The sequence below is a fragment of the Carassius gibelio genome, chromosome B25, assembly GCF_023724105.1.
Source record: "Carassius gibelio isolate Cgi1373 ecotype wild population from Czech Republic chromosome B25, carGib1.2-hapl.c, whole genome shotgun sequence".
Lineage (NCBI taxonomy): Eukaryota > Metazoa > Chordata > Actinopteri > Cypriniformes > Cyprinidae > Carassius > Carassius gibelio.
The window spans coordinates 23,872,600-23,891,207 of NC_068420.1; the positions used below are offsets into that span (position 1 = coordinate 23,872,600).

Sequence of the window (18,608 nt, forward strand, 5' to 3'; positions counted from 1 at the left end):
TCTGTTAAATGCATTAGACATTTTGCAACGAGCCTTCAGCGCGTGCTGAGTGAGCGAGCGCCTTAGGGGCCATTCACATATCGTGCCTAAAAACGCATGGAAAACGCTAAGCGCGTCTTTCTCCTGAGGCGTCTGTCTTTGCTAAGCAACAATGACGTGCTCTCTCCATGAGACGCGGAAATTTCAGCGAAGGATAAATGGATTTGCAGCTCTAAAAATCGCTTGCAGTAGCTCTGCTACTAAATTTATTTCAAAATTGCAATCCATATACAACTATGATCAGCTGTTCCTTCATCTTGGCTGAGCTCTCAACGTTGTTACGGGAAAGGATGAAGCTGATTGGTTGGTTCTTGTCACATGACCCGCGGTGCGCTTGCGGCATTCTGAAAAGTTGAGATGTTTTTACATTTTGCTGTATCTAAAACGTATCGAACCGAACCGAACCGAACCGTGACATCAGTGTATCGTATCGAACCGAACCGTGAATTTTGTGAACCGTTACACCCCTACTTAGCATAGATCATTGAATCTGATTAGACTGTTAGCATCTTGCTCAAAAATGACCAAAGAGTTTCTATATTTTTCCTGTTTCAAACTTTAAGACTCTTCTGTAGTTACACTGTGAACTAAGACCAACGGGAAATGAAAAACTGTGACTCTTCAGCTACACAAACTAGCTGGGGCTACTTCCGGCGCTGTGTAATATCACTGCGCCTGTGGCACACGATTATTACGCCAGAATGAGAGTATAGTTTCTAATCAGATCGGCCTAGAAAATCACAACTTTTCATTTGCATTGGTCTTAGTACATGATGTAAATACTGAAGAGTCAAGTTTAAATAGGAAAAATATAGAAACTCTTTGGATTAAAGAAAGGTGAAACTCAACTGTTTAACTCTAGGAGAGTTAGAAAATGAGCCCATTTTCAAAGAAAGTTCAGTGTTCCTTTAAATGGGTGATTTTGTATATTTATTACTTGTTACATTATCACTGAATCGCTGAAGGAAATACTGTAACACTGAATATCAAGACTGCATATGAATGAGTCATTTGATTGTTGATAAAGAACGCAGTGATTCAGTTAAACACTGTGGAATGCCACAGATAGATCTAGGAATCCAGCTCTTCTTGCGATGGGAAATACACAGCAATGATGTCAGAGCTTTAGAAGAGGAGAGATCGCACAGCTAATCTTTACCCAGGAGAGATGGAGATGTGGATGAAGAGCGCAGAGAGGAAGGAGTTGGATGGCACTTTGGCAGCACAGGCTTGTTCCCAGGAGGATTACTCAAGCCTCAAAACACACTCTCTGCCTTTCTTTCCTTCTTCTTTTCACTTCTAACACCCCTTAAGCTGTTTTAAATTTCTCTTTCACACCATCTATCCACCGTTTTTCAGCATCCTGCTTTTGATTTTAATTAGTCTCATTTCTTCCTCCTCAGTAGTCTTCAGTAATGTGTGTTCAGAATGCATGCTCACACAAGACTACCTTCACCTTCATTCATTTCTCCCTTTTATATATCAGATACAACTAAACTGACTATACAGACAGACCTGCATTATTAATTATTTATGTATTTTTACAGCTGAGGTATTTCCAGCTATGCTTTATTTCCCTGGGGAAGTGCTTGACATTGATTTTGGCTGAGCACACCAGCCCCCAGCTGTTATCACCTCCATCACACCTGCCTTCACGGCTAGCCTTTGACTCTCGGCTCTGATATAACATGAGTGTCTCCATCTGACACAGAATAACTCATAATCCACCAGTTTTCCCAAATCTAAGTATGAAAAACCTACAAAAATAAGCTCCACTTTTTAAGATCCAATAAAGGTCCATACCAAATTGTTTAAACCTGATTGTTTAGTTTAAAAGATTGAATAAAAATAGATTAATATGTGACCTTATTACTGCATAAAAACATTTGTGCACACATTATGCATCTATGCGCGCGCGCACACACACACACACACACACACACACAGGTCCCTTAACACAATAAATTGGGGACTTGTACTTTGAAGTCCAGCAGAATGAACATAATGGATTATCTGCATGAAGGCTCTCTCACACAGCGCTTGAAATCACACATTAGTCAAGCAGTCCTAGACCTCTGAATAAATAAATACCCCCTCACACCTGACCGCAGATTCCACTGGAAGTGAAATAATGGATATTTGTTTCTTTGATTATTACTATTTCATTTTTGAAAAAACAGATATCTTTTGAGGAAATTGTGTGTTTGATAACAGGTGATTGTGCCTGAGCTGAACACAGTTACAGCTCAATAATAATAATAATACATAATAATAATACATAATAATCACCATTTGTTGATTTAGAAGCTTTTATCATTGTGTACTTCATACTCATCCATACAGAAAGAACGGATGAAAGAAAGAAGAAAGATGCCAGGAGCAGTTTCAAACACATTAGAAAAGCTTAATGCAAGTATGCATCCTCTGATGTGAACACACACACACACAGACACACACACAGACAGATCTCACCTGTCGGCCGGGGGACTCAGGAACGGTAAGTGTTGGTCTCTTCTCAGCGCTCTGCTCTGGTTCTCTCATGCACTCTGGTGAGATGTGACGCGTTGTGAGCGCGCGCGTGCAGCCTTCTGTTTGGATAATCCGGTCTCCGACCACATCTACAGCCACACACCGAGGGAAGACTACCTCAGTGAGAACACCGGCGATGTTTACCCTCCTCCTGCCCCGCCTCGCCTCTCATCAACCCTCCCTCCTTAGAGCGGGCTACCTTGGACCAATTCTACTCGTGACGTTCGCCAATTGTGTTGTAGTAGACATATACCACTTCAGTTTACTGACTTTACGTATAAAATAGCGATGAGCGCGCTTTTAGGTCCAAACGGCAGAGTAGAAAGAACAACGATACAAGAACATGAATCTGTCGAGTGATGAAAGGATGAGGAGAAACAAAGCGGTTTCACTGCAATCAGTGGCGTGTTTAAATTATTTTGTAAAATCTCAATCAAACCTTTTCCCACGATCTTCTTTCGATGCACCGATGGTTATGTTAAGAGATGCCTTTGTTCTACAAATCTGCATCTATCATAGAAATGTATACATATCGACAACAACTGGCACATTTGCAAAACAGATTAAATAATAGTTAGTCACTAAATAATAGGTCCCCAAGATGTTAACGGGACTAGAAAATGAGCTGGCAGCACTCAACATTTTTTTCCTCAAACGGAATTTGTGACTAGATATTGTTAAATTTGGCAAATGGCAACAAAACACACACAATGGCTTATAAATAATACAAAATAGGCTACAAACTAATAAAAAATTAACAATAGTCAAAGTAATAATTAAATAAACAACAATTAATTAAATGCATTTGTATCTAGATCAAATGTGTTATTAGTCTTGACAGAATATTTATCTGGTCTCAAAAAAAACAAGGAATAAAAGGTGAGCAGTGCTGCTATTTAAACCAGGCTTAAAGAGTTCTCATTATTACACATTGGTATCTTAACATAGATACTTTTGACATAGATAGGTTTGACATCCATCATCCAGCTAAATCAACCCAGCCGGCACATGGCCGACCTTCAACGCTGAAAAATGTGTAGTGCTAAATGGGTAAAGGACATGTAAGCTGCAGAAGATCAATACCTGTGTGTGTGTGTTGCTTTATCACAGATGCTCAAGTTAAACACTCATCATGGATTGGACCTGACTCACATTACACTGCTGGTTATATATGCTCTATAGTGTATGTGACGAATACAAAGCTTGAATCTGATGTTGTTGTGTTGCTGGTAATTCCTGTCTTTTAGAGATTTTCCCACATTTTCCTCATATGATTCCCATCCATTAGGTCTGTTTTTAATTTTAATTTAATCTTTAGGCTTTTCATTTACCTGTATGTACGCACAGTACATTGTTAATGTTCAAACTGTTTATTTACAATGTTAAAGTGGCTGACAACAATACATATTCTTTTTTAACTGTAGAGCGGCTGACATCTATTGTGGAACTAAGAGAGACAAATATTTTCTGAAGTGGTACTTGCCTTGGTATAAAAAGTTTGAGAACCACTGGTTTAAAGAAATGGTATAAATGAAATCCTGCTTTTTAAGAACTCTTCAGTAAACCATTTCTTCTTTCGTCTTGTAATTTTGTTTTGCATTCAGTTTTCAGTTAAATATAATCCACAAAATCAAAGTTGATATTTTATGAGGATTTATTTTTGGTGTTTTTGTTTTGTTTAAACAGGACGGTACAGGAAGCGCACACATGGAAGAGAGAGGAGGGGAGGGCATCAGAAGGGCTTAGAGCTGGGACTCTTTCAAGGATCACCCGAATATGCACAGGGCTGTTGCTTCTAGCATTTTAGGGTATTTGATGTTTTTTTTAACAGTATGTTTCCAAAATAAGACAGCTGTTTTACAATTTTGAGCATGTGGTAGTTTACTGAAGTTGATTGTAAAGCCATTGCTGCCAGTTATTTGAGTTTTAATCTTCATAATGTACAGTGTTAAATGCAAACTAGACTCTAATTGAATGTACAGTTGTGTATTTACCCATGTTGAAAGATACGACGGTGAAACCACGTCACATCATCAGCGTTGACTCACTTTACAAAATCCACACCTAATTCAACGTTAATTCATCGTCTACAGAACGACCATAATTCACCCGTGATGAAGGTAAGACAGTGAAACAGCGTCACAATATCAGCGGTGAAATGGCGGCTGGGAACAGCATGACTGATTTAGAAAGTCTTCTTCTTCTTCTTCTCTGTACATTGCATTTGTTTTGCATTAACTGTGGTATATTCATGTATAGTGAGAACAAAAAGTCTTCTCCATTCATTTTCATGCAGGATTTTTCTTTGGCATTGCTACAGAGGTGATCACTGCAGCTTTAATGAAAGAAAAGTGGACATTGATGATAACTTTAAGCTCAGAGGCTATATTAAGCACTCCCAATTCAGAAAGATACCATATATATCAGCAATTTTACTCTCACTTCCTGTTTGTTGTTACTGCGTGTTTTGAGTTTGTGCTCCATCAAGTAAATTCTTATTGTCTATTTAAAATCTTAAAAATGGACTTAAAATCATTAAAAACATTATATACAACATAATTTCCATTTTTATAACGTGAATATATCTTCTATCATATTCTACAACAAAAACAATCAGAGCGAGCGCCTTGTTCAGAGGTGGGTAGTAACGAGTTACATTTACTTGAGTACATTTTTTGGGGAAACTAATACTTTTGGAGTATGTTTAAAGATGGGTACTTTTACTCTTAAGGAACTGTACTTTTACTTTGTTACTGTGGGTCACACTGCTGAACAAAAACAGCATATGCTGGTTAGGTATGTGTTGATGCTGGGATGCTGGTTTATGCTGGCCCTTTGCTGGTTTAAGCTGGATCTTTTGCTGGTTTAAGCTGGATCTTTTGCTGGTTTAAGCTGCTTCTTTTGCTGGTTTAAGCTGCTTCTTTTGCTGGTTTAAGCTGCTTCTTTTGCTGGTTTAAGCTGCTTCTTTTGCTGGTTTATGCTGGTCCTTTGCTGGTTTAAGCTGCTTCTTTTGCTGGTTTAAGCTGCTTCTTTTGCTGGTTTATGCTGGCCCTTTGCTGGTTTAAGCTGGTTCTTTTGCTGGTTTAAGCTGCTTCTTTTGCTGGTTTAAGCTGCTTCTTTTGCTGGTTTATGCTGGTCCTTTGCTGGTTTAAGCTGCTTCTTTTGCTGGTTTATGCTGGTTTAAGCTGCTTCTTTTGCTGGTTTATGCTGGTTTAAGCTGCTTCTTTTGCTGGTTTATGCTGGTTTAAGCTGCTTCTTTTGCTGGTTTATGCTGGTCCTTTGCTGGTTTAAGCTGCTTCTTTTGCTGGTTTATGCTGGTCCTTTGCTGGTTTAAGCTGCTTCTTTTGCTGGTTTATGCTGGTCCTTTGCTGGTTTAAGCTGCTTCTTTTGCTGGTTTATGCTGGTCCTTTGCTGGTTTAAGCTGCTTCTTTTGCTGGTTTATGCTGGTCCTTTGCTGGTTTATGCTGGTTTAAGCTGCTTCTTTTGCTGGTTTATGCTGGTCCTTTGCCAGCACATGACCAGCATAAACCTGTAAAGGACCAGTTTGAGTATACACATACATTTCATAAATGTAACCTATTAATCCAAATAAAAATACACTATATATAAACACAGTATATGATCCAAAGTAACTAGTAACTGACTACTTTATTTTTTTTATCCGATACTTTTGTACTCTTACTCAAATAACTATTCAAACTATTACTTTTCATTTTACTTGAGTAAATATTTCTATAAGTACTTTTTCTTTTACTTGAGTGCAGTTATTGGGTACTCTACCCACCTCTGTCCTTGTTATCTCTAATTTCATTATAAGCACGCATACAGCGCACCTGCATTTGAAATAACGAACTTGAGCGCGCAAAAGACGCGATATGTGAACAGCCCCTTCGCGTGTGTGTGCGCCGAGCTCGTTCTTGTTGTTGTGTGTGTGTGTGTGTGTGTGACTGACAGACAGCCTCTGCGGCGCATGAGCGATCTCGCAGATCTCAGACAAACTTCTTAATAATATCGCACATTAGAAATGTTTGGTGATATAAAATGTGCACGACAACATTATTAAGCAAAAATACATAGTACATTAATTTTTCCCCCTCCAGTACCGAAAGCAGAACCGATACCTTCAGATCTTACTGATACTACGGTCTTTCATAATTTAGCCCCGGGGCCATTTTAATACCAGGTTTCGGTACCCATCCCTAGTCTTCACACACATTAACATTGTTTAACTCACTATTGCTTGCTTTAAATGGCGGATTTGTGTCTACCTTTGATTGCAGGTGAGGACATGTTCCAAGCTGAACTTGATGCAGCTCGAGCTGGAGGCTGTGGAGAAGCATATGGAGCGACCCGGTGGAGAACCAGGCCTATCTGAGAGAGTCGAGAGCCATGCTGAAAGTAGACAGTGTTCTGCTTACACTCCCACCATCTCTAATCTGTGTGCGATCTTCCCAGGACTCCTTTCCTCTGGCACTGGGACACCCCGGAACTGACTTGCTCCCCTTTGGTGAGTCAGAATGCAACGCTGTGATCATCATCGGCATGTCCATGCAGATACCTGCAATCCTGAAGGACGACGAGAGCCCCGGAGCGGTCGTTCTACATGTGGGGGTTAACAACACCAATGCTGTGGCAGACAGATACTCTGAAGCGGGACTTCAGGAGCCTGATTGAGATGGTATGCAGCACATCACTCATGACGATCATCATGTCAGGACTGCTTCCTACATATCAAACGAGGTAATGGACGGTTGAGTTGACCTTTTGCTTTAAACAAATGGTTATCGTCATGGTGTAAAGAACAGAAGCTAATCTTTGTTAATAATTGGAATCTTTTTTGTGAGTGTCCTAAGCTTTTTCATGCTGATGGCTTGCACCCCAGCAGAGTCACAGCGGAATTCCTCTCGGACAACATCTCCAGGACGCTACGCTCCATATAACTAGTAAGCCAATTCTCAAATAACTGCTAATATGGCTTTTGTTCTACCTGCTTAAATGATAGACTTACTTGTTTTTTCCGGCCTATAAAGACTATGTCTGTTCCCCCGAATAGTGAGGTCAAAATATTATTTTAATGCAGGATCTAGAAAAAAAAACAGATCGTTATTTAACCATGAAAATGCTAAATAAATGAACAAAAAACATTTAGAAAAAGCTTGGGCTCCCAAACATTAGATCACTCACACCCAAATAATTTATTGAAAATTTAATTATCACATTTTAATTATCATAGTTTTGATGAACTCTGCTTGACATTACACACAAAATTACACACTAAATGTTGTAGTATTTTATTAGTTTTAATTAATTTTGTCACTGCAGTCCATATCCATGAGTTATGAGTTAGCTGAGTTACCCAAATAAGAAAGTAATGAAAAATACAGGACCATCTTAATAAATTAGAATGTCATGGAAAAAAAAATTTATTTCAGTGATTCATCTTAAATTGTGAAACTCTTGTATTAAATAAATTAACAGACTGAAGTAGTTTAAGTCTTTGGTTCTTTTAATTGTGATGATTTTGGCTCACATTTAACAAAAACCCAATCTCAACAAATCAGCTAATCAACTCAAAACACCAGCAAAGGTTTCCTGAGCCTTCAAAATTGTCTCTCAGTTGGTTCACTAAGCTACACAGATCTGACAGTTGTCCAGAAGACAATCATTGACACCCTTCATAAGCCACAAACATTAATTTCCAAAGAAGCTGGCTGTTCACAGAGTGCTGTATCCAAGCATGTTAACATGAAGTTGAGAGGAAGGAACAACCGAGAGAACCATAGTCTTATGAGGATTGTCAAGCAAAACCGATTCAAGAATTTGAATTTGAGTGAACTTCACAAGGAATGAACTGAGGCTGGGGTCAAGGCATCAAGAGCCACCTCACACAGACGTGTCAAGGAATTTGCTAAACCACAGACAATGTCAGAGGCGTCTTACCTGAGCTAAGGAGAAGAAGAACTGGACTGTTGCCCAGTAGTCCAAAGTCCTCTTTTCAGATGAGAGCAAGTTTTGTATTTCATTCGGAAACCAAGGCCCTAGAGTCTGGAGGTGTTGGTCCATTGTGTTTTTTGAAAACCAAAGTCACTTCACCCATTTACCAAGAAATGTTGAAGATACTGATTTCATTTTCCAGCAGGATCTGGCACCTGCTTATGCTGCTAAAAGCACCAAAAGTTGGTTAAATGACCATGGTGTTGGTGTGCTTGACTGGCCAGCAAACTCACCAGACCTGAACCCCATATGAATCTGTGAGGTATTGTCAAGAGGAAAATGAGAAACAAGAGACCAAAAAAATGCAGATGAGCTGAAGGCCACTGTAAAAGAAATCCGACAACCTCAGCAGTGCCACAGACTGATCACCTCCATGCCATGCCAAATTGAGGCAATAATCAAAGCAAAAAGAGCCCATACCAAGTATTGAGTACATGTACAGTAAATTAACATTCTGCACTTTCCAGAAGGCCAACAATTCACACATACAAAAAAACAAACAAAACAAATAAACATTAGGATTGGTCTTATGAAGTATTCTAATTAGTTGAGATTAATTAGTGTTTTTTAGTTCAATGTGAGCCAAAATCATCACAATTAAAAGAACCAAAGATTTAAACTACTTCAGTCTATTTGCATTGAAATTATTTAATAAACGAGTTTCACAATTTGAGTTGAATTAAATAAATAAACTTTTCCAGAACATTCTAGTTTATTTAGAAGCACCTGTATTTGTGAAAACGTACATATTTTATACATCTTTCAATAGTGCTTACAGTGGTAAATGCAACATTACAATGTATGTACAATTTTAAGATTTATAGTCAAAGCAAATATCACCTGAGAAACTGAAGACCAACTTGAATGTAAGAAATTACTTAGTGTTGGTGTTTTAAGACTCTTTCCTAGAACATTGAAATAATGTTTTAGGACTATGTTTTTTTAGGACTATTTCCCTTATAATGGTTACAATAAGGTTTCAATTAAGTCCATGTCTTATATATGTGCACTGCATAGTCCAGTGTATTTAAGCCTATACATTAATGCAGTATTATAATGGATAGAAGAAAATGTATTACATGAAATAAATGAGACAGAGATAAGATGTAATATTGTACGTCAGCCTATGTCATATTTTCCTCTATAAAGTTGACAAAATTAGCAACATGAGTGTACACGGTGTAAAGTTCTGGATTGCAGTTTAAAGAATCATATCCAAAACTGACCAACCCTAAAAGTTTCCACTCCTGTGAGCCCTGTCCATGTGGAGGTGTCAGATGGGATTCTGTGGAGACAGGAGGCAAAATAAGAATCCCTCCGGTGTCAGCTGGGCAAATGTTTGACTTTTCTGCGCCAGAACCCTGTTGCCCACACAGCATGTTTTCAGAAACACTGATAGGAACACCATTACTGGCATATTCCTGCTCACACTGAACAACATCCCCCAGAATCACTCGGCCCACACGTGCTTTCTCAGCATCTCCAGCCTTCTGGTCAGGTACGAGGGACCAGCCTGTCACCATTCTTTGTCTGGAGTCTTCTATTGTATCATGAGCATCTGGTAGGCAGATCGGTAGCACATATTCTCCAATACGAGCCTTGTCCAAGAGCTTCAATACAGCCACATCTGAATCCAGCACCAGGGGATCATAGTTTGGATGTAGAGTGATGGAGGATACCTGACCAATCAGAGATGAGATGTGAAATGAATAGAAGGATATAGAAAAACATGTATATAAATATGCTGTAGTGGTCAAAACTTGGGCACACATTATTAAAATGTATGCTTTCCAGGAACTTAAAAAAACTCTGCATGTAAATATTTCACATAAAAGTTGAATAGATATTTATATACAGATATTCAATAAACATTCATCTCTTGGGTTTCATAAAATAAAGTTTGTTTGGAATGACGCGTTGCGCCACATCTTTAAAATTCTAACACATTATACATACACATTATAACTAATCAACGATGCAGGGAAACACCCAGATTTATATGCAACCAACCATTGATTCTTCAAAGACAACATGAGGAAGTCATAAACGTGGGGGAAGATCGCGTTTGTCAGGTAAGAATGTCTCATTTTTGATCTGAGGTAAAATGTTCAGTTTAGCTTCTTTGTGTTTATTGAGCAAACAAATCTACAGCATTAGAAATGTTGAAATTGCTTATAATAATACAAAACAATTGATCAATGGCAATCTAGAATGCTAATGATAATCTAAACTACATTATAACACAGATTCTTTTAATTAATGAATGTTCAAAACTCAGGAATTATCAATTAAAATAATATATCTAAAATAATAATAATAAATGAATTAAAACTCATCATCTTGCTGCTCAGAACTTGATTGGATATTGAGCTCCAGCGTATAGAATGTGCGCGTCCGGTGTGCGATACCTCGAGTTGGCCTACATGTGGCGTGACACAGCACTTCTCATCCGGTGTGCGACCATCTTTAGAAGATGTTTTATGCCAATACCCCAAAAGATTGCAAAGATAACACTTAACATTTTTCTGTCAATTTTTACAGAACTGTTTGTCATTACTTTCCCTTTAAACTATTACACAATAACAGTTAATGTAGGTATATATTCTAATAATTTTTGTTTTGAAAATTATGGAAATATGGTGCAATTTTTACAGCATGTTTACAGTATAAATGCTGCATTTTATGACAAAATTAAAATCCTCTCATAGGGGAACACTATGGCATCTAAAAAGACTGGTCTCATTGTGGTTTTAGGCCAAACTATTCAGATGTTAAAATATCTGAAAAAAATATCTATTACTCTATGGTTTGACCAGTAGGTGATGTTGAGTCCAACTGCTCGGGTACTACACTTTTTCGACGTTTTAAGTATAAACAAGTCAAAAACAAGAGGGGGACAAATCTGGCAGGCACTAAGACAAACATACTGTTTTAATGTCTTATGCTTCTCAAATAAATGTAATGTTTTTCAAAGTGTATTTAGAAATGTTTACTAGAAAACAAATCTAAAAAAATAATTTAAAATTCGTAAAAAAAAAACATTTTAAACAATAAAATACTTATGATAAGCAGACTTTCATTTTTGCTCGACCACTTGTGTTTTCATTTGTTTTTTCATAGTTTTAATTGATGGTTGTCATAGTTTTAACTGCTGGATGGCGGTGCATACTCTCCAGTCTTTGCAATTTTGCAGTATTTTTCCTGCTTATCTCGGGTCTGTTTGTACTGAACAGCTTTTCCTTGACATCTTACACCCGACAGGAGATTTTGGATATTGGTGTGCACTTTTCCAACAGTTTTCTGGTCCACCAAGACCAGAAGCGGCTCAGCTAACCTAGAGTTTCTCATGATTAAGTGTTAGAGTGACCATATGCACCGTTCATATGGGACACGTCCCAGCCAGAATTTTAATAATGCCTTAAACATCCAGAGCAGCTTGACCAATAACATGCAGGTATTGTACATAGTTGACCAATCGTGGGGCTGCGTGTGAGAAGGTGAGATCTAGAGGGAACAATCAAAGCTATGGAAATATGCGCACGTGTTTGTTCGTTCGATTGACTTGAAGCGTCGCTGCGCACAAATCCAAAAATAAACAAAAACAAAGTGTGCCACAATCCTTCATGTCAAACGAACGAACAAACACGTAAAAGCGATTCAAAAGCATTAGGAGCCGTCTGCTCTGCTCTTTATAGCTCTCATGAATGTATCACAACGATCAACCTGCACAGTACAAATAGCCAAAACCTGGATATTTTAGGCATTATTAAAATCCTGGCTGGGACGTGTCCCGTATGAACGGCGCATATGGTCACCCTATTAAGTGTAGACCTTTTTATCTGCCACGGGAGTTCACATCCACCATTATAACTGCAGTCTTTATTACACCAGATGATAATGCTAAGCTTGCTATGAGCTAATTGAATGCGGCCATTAGTAAACAATTGCATCAGTATGTTTCCTTCCACACTAAGGGAGACGAAACTTTGGATCATGTTCATACAAATATAGATTCAACTTACATCATGACCCACCTCCCCCACCTCGGACAGTCTGATCATCTTTTTTTGTTTCTCACCCCTAAGTATTGACCCCTCATCAACCGTGTAAAGCCATCAGTGAGGACCATCAAAGTGTGGCCAACTGGTGCAGACTCTTTACTTCAGGACAGATTTCAACACACTGACTAGAGTATGTTTGCTACTTAGGCTCCCTATGGCTCTTACACGGACATTGATATCTATACCTCCTCTGTACTGCATTACATCAACACCACAACATACCCTAACCAGAAGCCATGGATGAACAAGGAGATCGGGCTCCTAACAACATCTAGGCAACATTGCCTTCATGCTCAGGTCTACAGCAAATCCAGGGCTAACCAGGAAGGGCCTTCAGGAATGCCAAGTACTTCTACAAGTTTAAGGTAGAGGAACACTTTTCCAACTCTGACCCCCATCGCATGTGTTAGGCCATCCAAGTCATCAGTGACTACAAGCCATGCAGCTCCACTCCCACAGTCACAAACGTCTCCTTCCCTAACAAGCTATATGTGCTGAGCCCATTCCTCTACTCCCTCTACATCCACGACTGCAAGCCTGTGCATCGATCCAACTCTATCATCGAGTTTGCAGATGACACCGCGGTGATTGGCCTCATCAGAAACAACGATGACGCCTACATGATGGAGGTTCAGCACCTGGCCGCATGGTGACAACAACCTGCTCCTTAACACCAGTAAGACAATGGAACTCATTATGGACTTCGGGAAGAAGAAAAGAAGCACGCATGACTCCATCCACATTTACGTGATGGTTGTTGAACGTGTTTCCAGCTTCAAGTTCCTGGGAACCACCATCTTGGAGGATCTGTCCTGGACCACAAACACCTCCCGCCAGGTCAAGAAGGCTCATTAGAGTACCCAGTTGTCTTCAGCCATCCTGGTGAACTTCTACTGGTGGGCGATCGAGAACATCCTGAACAACTGTTTCACAGTCTGGTATGGGAGCTGCTCAGTTGCTGAGCACAAGGCACTGCAGAGTGGGGTGAAAACCGCCCACGCATCACAGGGACAACACTTCCTGCTATTGAGGACATCAAGAGAAAACACTGTCTACGTCAAGCTCACAGCATTCTTGAGGACTCCTTTCACCCTGACCATGGACTGTTTATCCTCCAGCCCTCTGGGAGGCGCTTCAGGAGCCTCCGGACAAGGACCAGCAGACTCAGGAACATTTTTTTCCCTACAGCTGTGCAATGACAATAAAGTTTAATCTAATATAATCTAATTGTAGGTCATTTTTAAAACTAATAAAAAAAAATATTTTAATAACTATTTTAATATTAAAAATTTTAAATGTACAAAGTAGTAATATTAAAGAATGTGTAGGAGTGTCCAAACTTCTGACTATTAGTGTTCTTTCAAACTGACCCGTAAACGCTGCAGTCCCTTGGTCACTCTCAGATCACTGCGATACTGTTTGCCAAGCACTACCCTGATTTTGGCCGTGTCAAGTGGATACAATTTTCCCAGCTCTGTGACACAGTGGGCAGCTACAACCACACTTCGCTGGTTCACCAGGGCTCCGCTGCAAACAAGCTGCCAACCATCCATGTCACTTTCTTCTTCCATCAGTTCAGTGTTTGCTCCCATTGTCTTGGCCACACTTAACTTCCCTAGTTTGCTTGCAACAGGCAAACGGTAGATGGCAGCCAGCCAGGGCCAGTTAGTCTCAGAAGGGTTCTGAGGGTCAAAGTTTGTCAGCTTCCCACACACTGGCATGGAGAGGGAGAGAGAGAACAAAAATTAAAAGAATCAAAAGCAATGAATATTTTGATGATTTTATTACTTCCTCAAGCATTTGCTTGTGGTGATGCTCTGAAACATGTGTATGGATGTGATACTTTCCTTCTTTAAATCTTGCATTTAACAAGAGTATTTGGCCCACTTTCAGAGGCTCACCCTAAAATACTGGCAGATCACAAACACTTTGCAGATTACATAACTGCTGCTCAATGGTAGAGCTTTGCTTTAACAGTGCAATAGAGGTTGAGGGTTGGATTCCCATGGAACACACATACTGGTGAAAAAATTGTAGATTGAACAAGGTCAACAATAAGTCAATTTGGATAAAAGCATCTGCGAAATGCATAAATGTGACTGTGCTGGCATTTAAAATGAAAAAAAATGTGTTAAAAAATTAAATAGAAAAAATTTGTTAAATTGCTAATTTTCTTGCAAACCTCCATGATTTTTATCACATGAAATCCAAATTAAATTCTAACATTTAAATGATGAAATTGATCTCTTTAATAAAGACTCCATTGCTTTTTGTTTTGTCTGTCATGTGTGCCCTCACCAGGCGAACAAGAGACATGACGTCCACTCCACTTTCCCATCTTCAGACAGGTTCTGCGTGCACTTCCAAAGTGCTGGTAGTAAGGTGACATACACTCATACTCAATGTGTGTGTAGACATGATGAAACCCCTGTGGGAGCGGGGGCATGGTGAAAGGGGCATGGGTGGGCTGCACTTCCCATAAGAAATTGGTCACTGCAGAGGAAGAATAAAACTTATGCACAGGTGTTTTCCTGGAAACACACACACACACACACAAACAAGAGACAAAACAAGGACATCATTTTAAACAAACATACATAATTAGTGAAACAAAGTTTACAGTTCACAACTTTTTCTTTGGAATGAATGGGAGAATTATAGTCACAGTATTTAATTAAATGGTTCAACTCTGCATATATGATATAGAGGGTTTTCATGACATATCATATCAATCCAGAAGTCATTGAACGTAAACAATGCCATTGAAAGGAATCGCAAATTTGGCTGATTATTGCTGCTGAAATTTGTAGCAATTCTGTACTAGTCGGTCGCATAGGTTAAAAACATTTCGAGTTCTGTCAAAAGTTAAAGAAAAGAGAGCAAAAAAAGTGATGAAAGAAGGCGTTTGTGGTTTAGAGAGGTACAGTTACAGCATCAGCTCATCAACCACATGCACATGTTTAACGTTAAATGCATTTTTACAAAAAGCTCATCCACCGCTTCCAGTGATTCGACGGGCAGCTGAATGCATTCAGGACACTTTGGCTCTTGAGCAACCTGCTGCTCAGGTGATTGACCTTGGCCACCAGCTGGTCCTGCTGCTGCTTAATGTGCTTCAGCAGGAGTACATAGTATCATAGAATAATTATGTTATAGGGAACATGCTTAAAGTCGCTGCCGAAACAAGGCTTTGTTGTTGCAGAGTGCCAGACGAGCAGACAATTATTATTTTTGAAACCAGCGCAGCGCGGGAAAAAAGCTGTAACGTTACATACCAGCCAGTTCTGCAGCTCAAGACGCAGTAGTCCAGTGCGTCGGCTACACATTTCCAAGTTGTAAAATTTAAATAAAACAACATATCTATAGCAAATGTAAACACCTCCATCAACGTATTGCCCAAGAGCTGCACGGACACACAAATCAGATCTGAACTGTTCATTATGTTAGATCAGATTCCAATCGGATACAAAGATAATCTATAGTTAACATTTAAGCCATAGTCGACGCTTTATTTATACATGTGCTGTATCTGTACCTCTATCAACCACAAACGCCTTCTTTAATCACTTTTTTGCTCTCTTCTCTTTAACTTTTGACAGAACTCGAAATGTTTTTAACTTATGCGACTGATTAGTACAGACCAAAACTCAAAAAAAAATTCCAGCAGCAATAATCAGCCAAATTTGCGAGTCCTTTCAATGGCATTGTTTACGTTCTGTGCCTCCAAGATGGCCGACTTCCAGATTGATGACGCGACGTGAAAACCCTCTACAGTAACACTGCCATCAGGAATGACATAATGCAACTGTCTAATACCTGGATGGGATATGGGGATGTAGAACTCTCTGTTTGACCAGCACAGATACTTTGGGCTCTCGACAGGCTATAAATAAGAATGCAGACAAGCTTAGTAAAACATCTTAGATTTGAATTGATTTTTGAATTGATTATGATGAAAATGTTTATGTCAGTACAATATTTATGAAAATAGATGGTCAGATTTATATTTTTGGTTTAAGTATTCTGTATGAATGTATTGGGTTTCTTTTTTAACAGCAGCTGAAACAGCTGGAAGACATGAAAGAGTGGAGCATGCCTGCTCATTTCATACCCATAAGTATGGGGAGTGTGTGGCATGCAAATTCCTCTAGCCAGTTATCACTGGCCTTTCGTGAAAGCATCAGAGGCTTAGGGCTCTCAAGTGCAACCCCTAGTGTCACTACATTGAGCATCTTGTTCCCTCCAACAGGGAACAGAGATTACAAGAGTAACTGAGATGTTTCCTTAGTTTCCATTCCAACTCTGCTTAGATTCAGTGAGCACTGACACAATGTAGTGACACTAGGTCCCTTTACAAAATGCCACAACCAGCTGAACTGTGTTACAAAGTTTGCCGTTGCAGATGCTGGCAAGATACTGTGGGCCTGGTAGCAATTACCACATCTTAATCGTCTCAATGTCCAGAATAATAAATACAAAATAAATTTACAGCTGTGAAAACCCTTAGTTTACACTATGGAAAATGCTCTTTTTCCATATAGGGACAAAAAAAATGGAAAAAAAACTACTTTGAGGAGAGGACAGTATAGCTGCGTTTCCACTTTCCACTTTACCCAGGAACTAGGGACTTTGGGCTGGCACTCAGTAACCAAAAAAAAAGTGCCCTTCAGAAAGTCCCTTCTTGCACGGTAGTACTTTTTCAAAGGTCCGTAACTTTTGGGGATGGGACTTGGGCGCTAAACATGCTGATTGGTTGATTCTGATAATTTTCAAAATATTACTGTTATTGCATCATGAAATGTAGTTTTAAAAGTATTTCAGGCAAGAACTTAGTTATTTAAATCTCAAATCTGTGGTTTATTTATAAAGAGTACTTAAAAATGTGTTTCGCTGATTTCGGAGATGATCAGCGCTCATGTATCTTCCTAGAGCAGTCTCACTCGGCTAGTCCTTCGGACATTTGCCGCTGGCTCTGATGTCTCTTTATGACGTGACATACAGCCAAGTATGGTGACCCATTCTCTGAATTCGTGCTCTGCATTTAACCCATCCAAAGTGCACACACACAGAGCAGTGAACAGCCATTTATGCTCCGGGGCCCGGGAAGCAGTTGAGAGTTCGTTGCCTTGTTCAAGGACAAATCAGTCGTGGTATTGTTGGAAGAGAGAGTGCTGTATATTCATTCCCCCCACCTACAATTCCTGCCAGCCCGAGACTCGAACTCAAAATCTTTTGGATTATAAATCCAACCTTCTAACCATTAGACCACCACTTTCTTGTGATGTCTACCTCCAGCAGGATAAGGCAACATGTCACAGTTCAAATCATCACAGACTGGTTTCTCAAACATGACAGTAAATTCACTGTAATCAAATCGGCTCCACAGTGGAAAAGATCATAGATGTAAAGCCGACTAATCTGAAAAAAAAAAAAAAAATCTTTGAGAATTTTTTCCAGCACATTTGTTTAATCTGTGCCAAGGAAATGACATAATATTAACATACACATTTATAGCTGGTGTATTCGTGTGGCATTAGCATTACGCGAGGTTGTATTTTTCTGGACCTTTTTACAGAAAGTAAAAGTCTTTGTAATATTTACTGACAATGTAATAATTACTTTACCCCACCTCTCCATTTACAACGAATCCCGTCCAAATAAAGATTAAGTGTAATGCTGCGTTCACACCAAACGCAAATAGAGTATCTGGTTTGAATTATTTCAATGTTAAGTCAATGTAAAGACGTGTTTACGTGCGTCTGGAGGTCACGCATCCTGAGGAATGAGGCGTTGAGCATGGCATGGTAAATGCAAATTCGCCTCATTCGCACATCTAGTTCGCATGAATGACGCAAATTGATGTGCCAATGACGCGATTTGACCATCTGGCGTGATACGCGTGTTATGTGTGAATGTTTTTTTTCTTCTGCATTTACGTGCTTTCGCGAATTCGCGTCTGATGCCCGAGTTGAAAATTTTGAACTT

The 18,608-nt window shown here is 39.3% G+C and overlaps 2 protein-coding genes across 6 annotated transcripts in view; both read right to left on the bottom strand.

Moving 5' to 3' along the window:
- The window catches only part of LOC128013845 (excitatory amino acid transporter 2-like), a 65,860-nt gene extending 63,165 nt beyond the window's left edge, over positions 1-2,695 (bottom strand). The window contains exon 1 of one of the 3 annotated variants that reach the window (XM_052597037.1): positions 2,512-2,695. The gene's annotated coding sequence lies outside the window, so the exon portion shown is untranslated. The remainder of the gene's footprint in view (positions 1-2,511) is intronic. The other 2 variants (XM_052597035.1, XM_052597036.1) reach the window with 2 other exon arrangements.
- Positions 2,696-7,739: 5,044 nt separating this feature from the next.
- The window catches only part of pamr1b (peptidase domain containing associated with muscle regeneration 1b), a 295,871-nt gene continuing 285,002 nt past the window's right edge, over positions 7,740-18,608 (bottom strand). For all 3 annotated transcript variants that reach the window (XM_052597023.1, XM_052597024.1, XM_052597025.1), the window contains 4 exons: positions 16,440-16,506; positions 14,922-15,154; positions 13,994-14,337; positions 7,740-10,241 (listed from right to left, as the gene is read on the bottom strand). In XM_052597023.1, the coding sequence (XP_052452983.1) occupies positions 9,687-10,241; positions 13,994-14,337; positions 14,922-15,154; positions 16,440-16,506 (1,199 nt within the window). In that variant the 3' untranslated portion in view covers positions 7,740-9,686. The remainder of the gene's footprint in view (positions 10,242-13,993; positions 14,338-14,921; positions 15,155-16,439; positions 16,507-18,608) is intronic.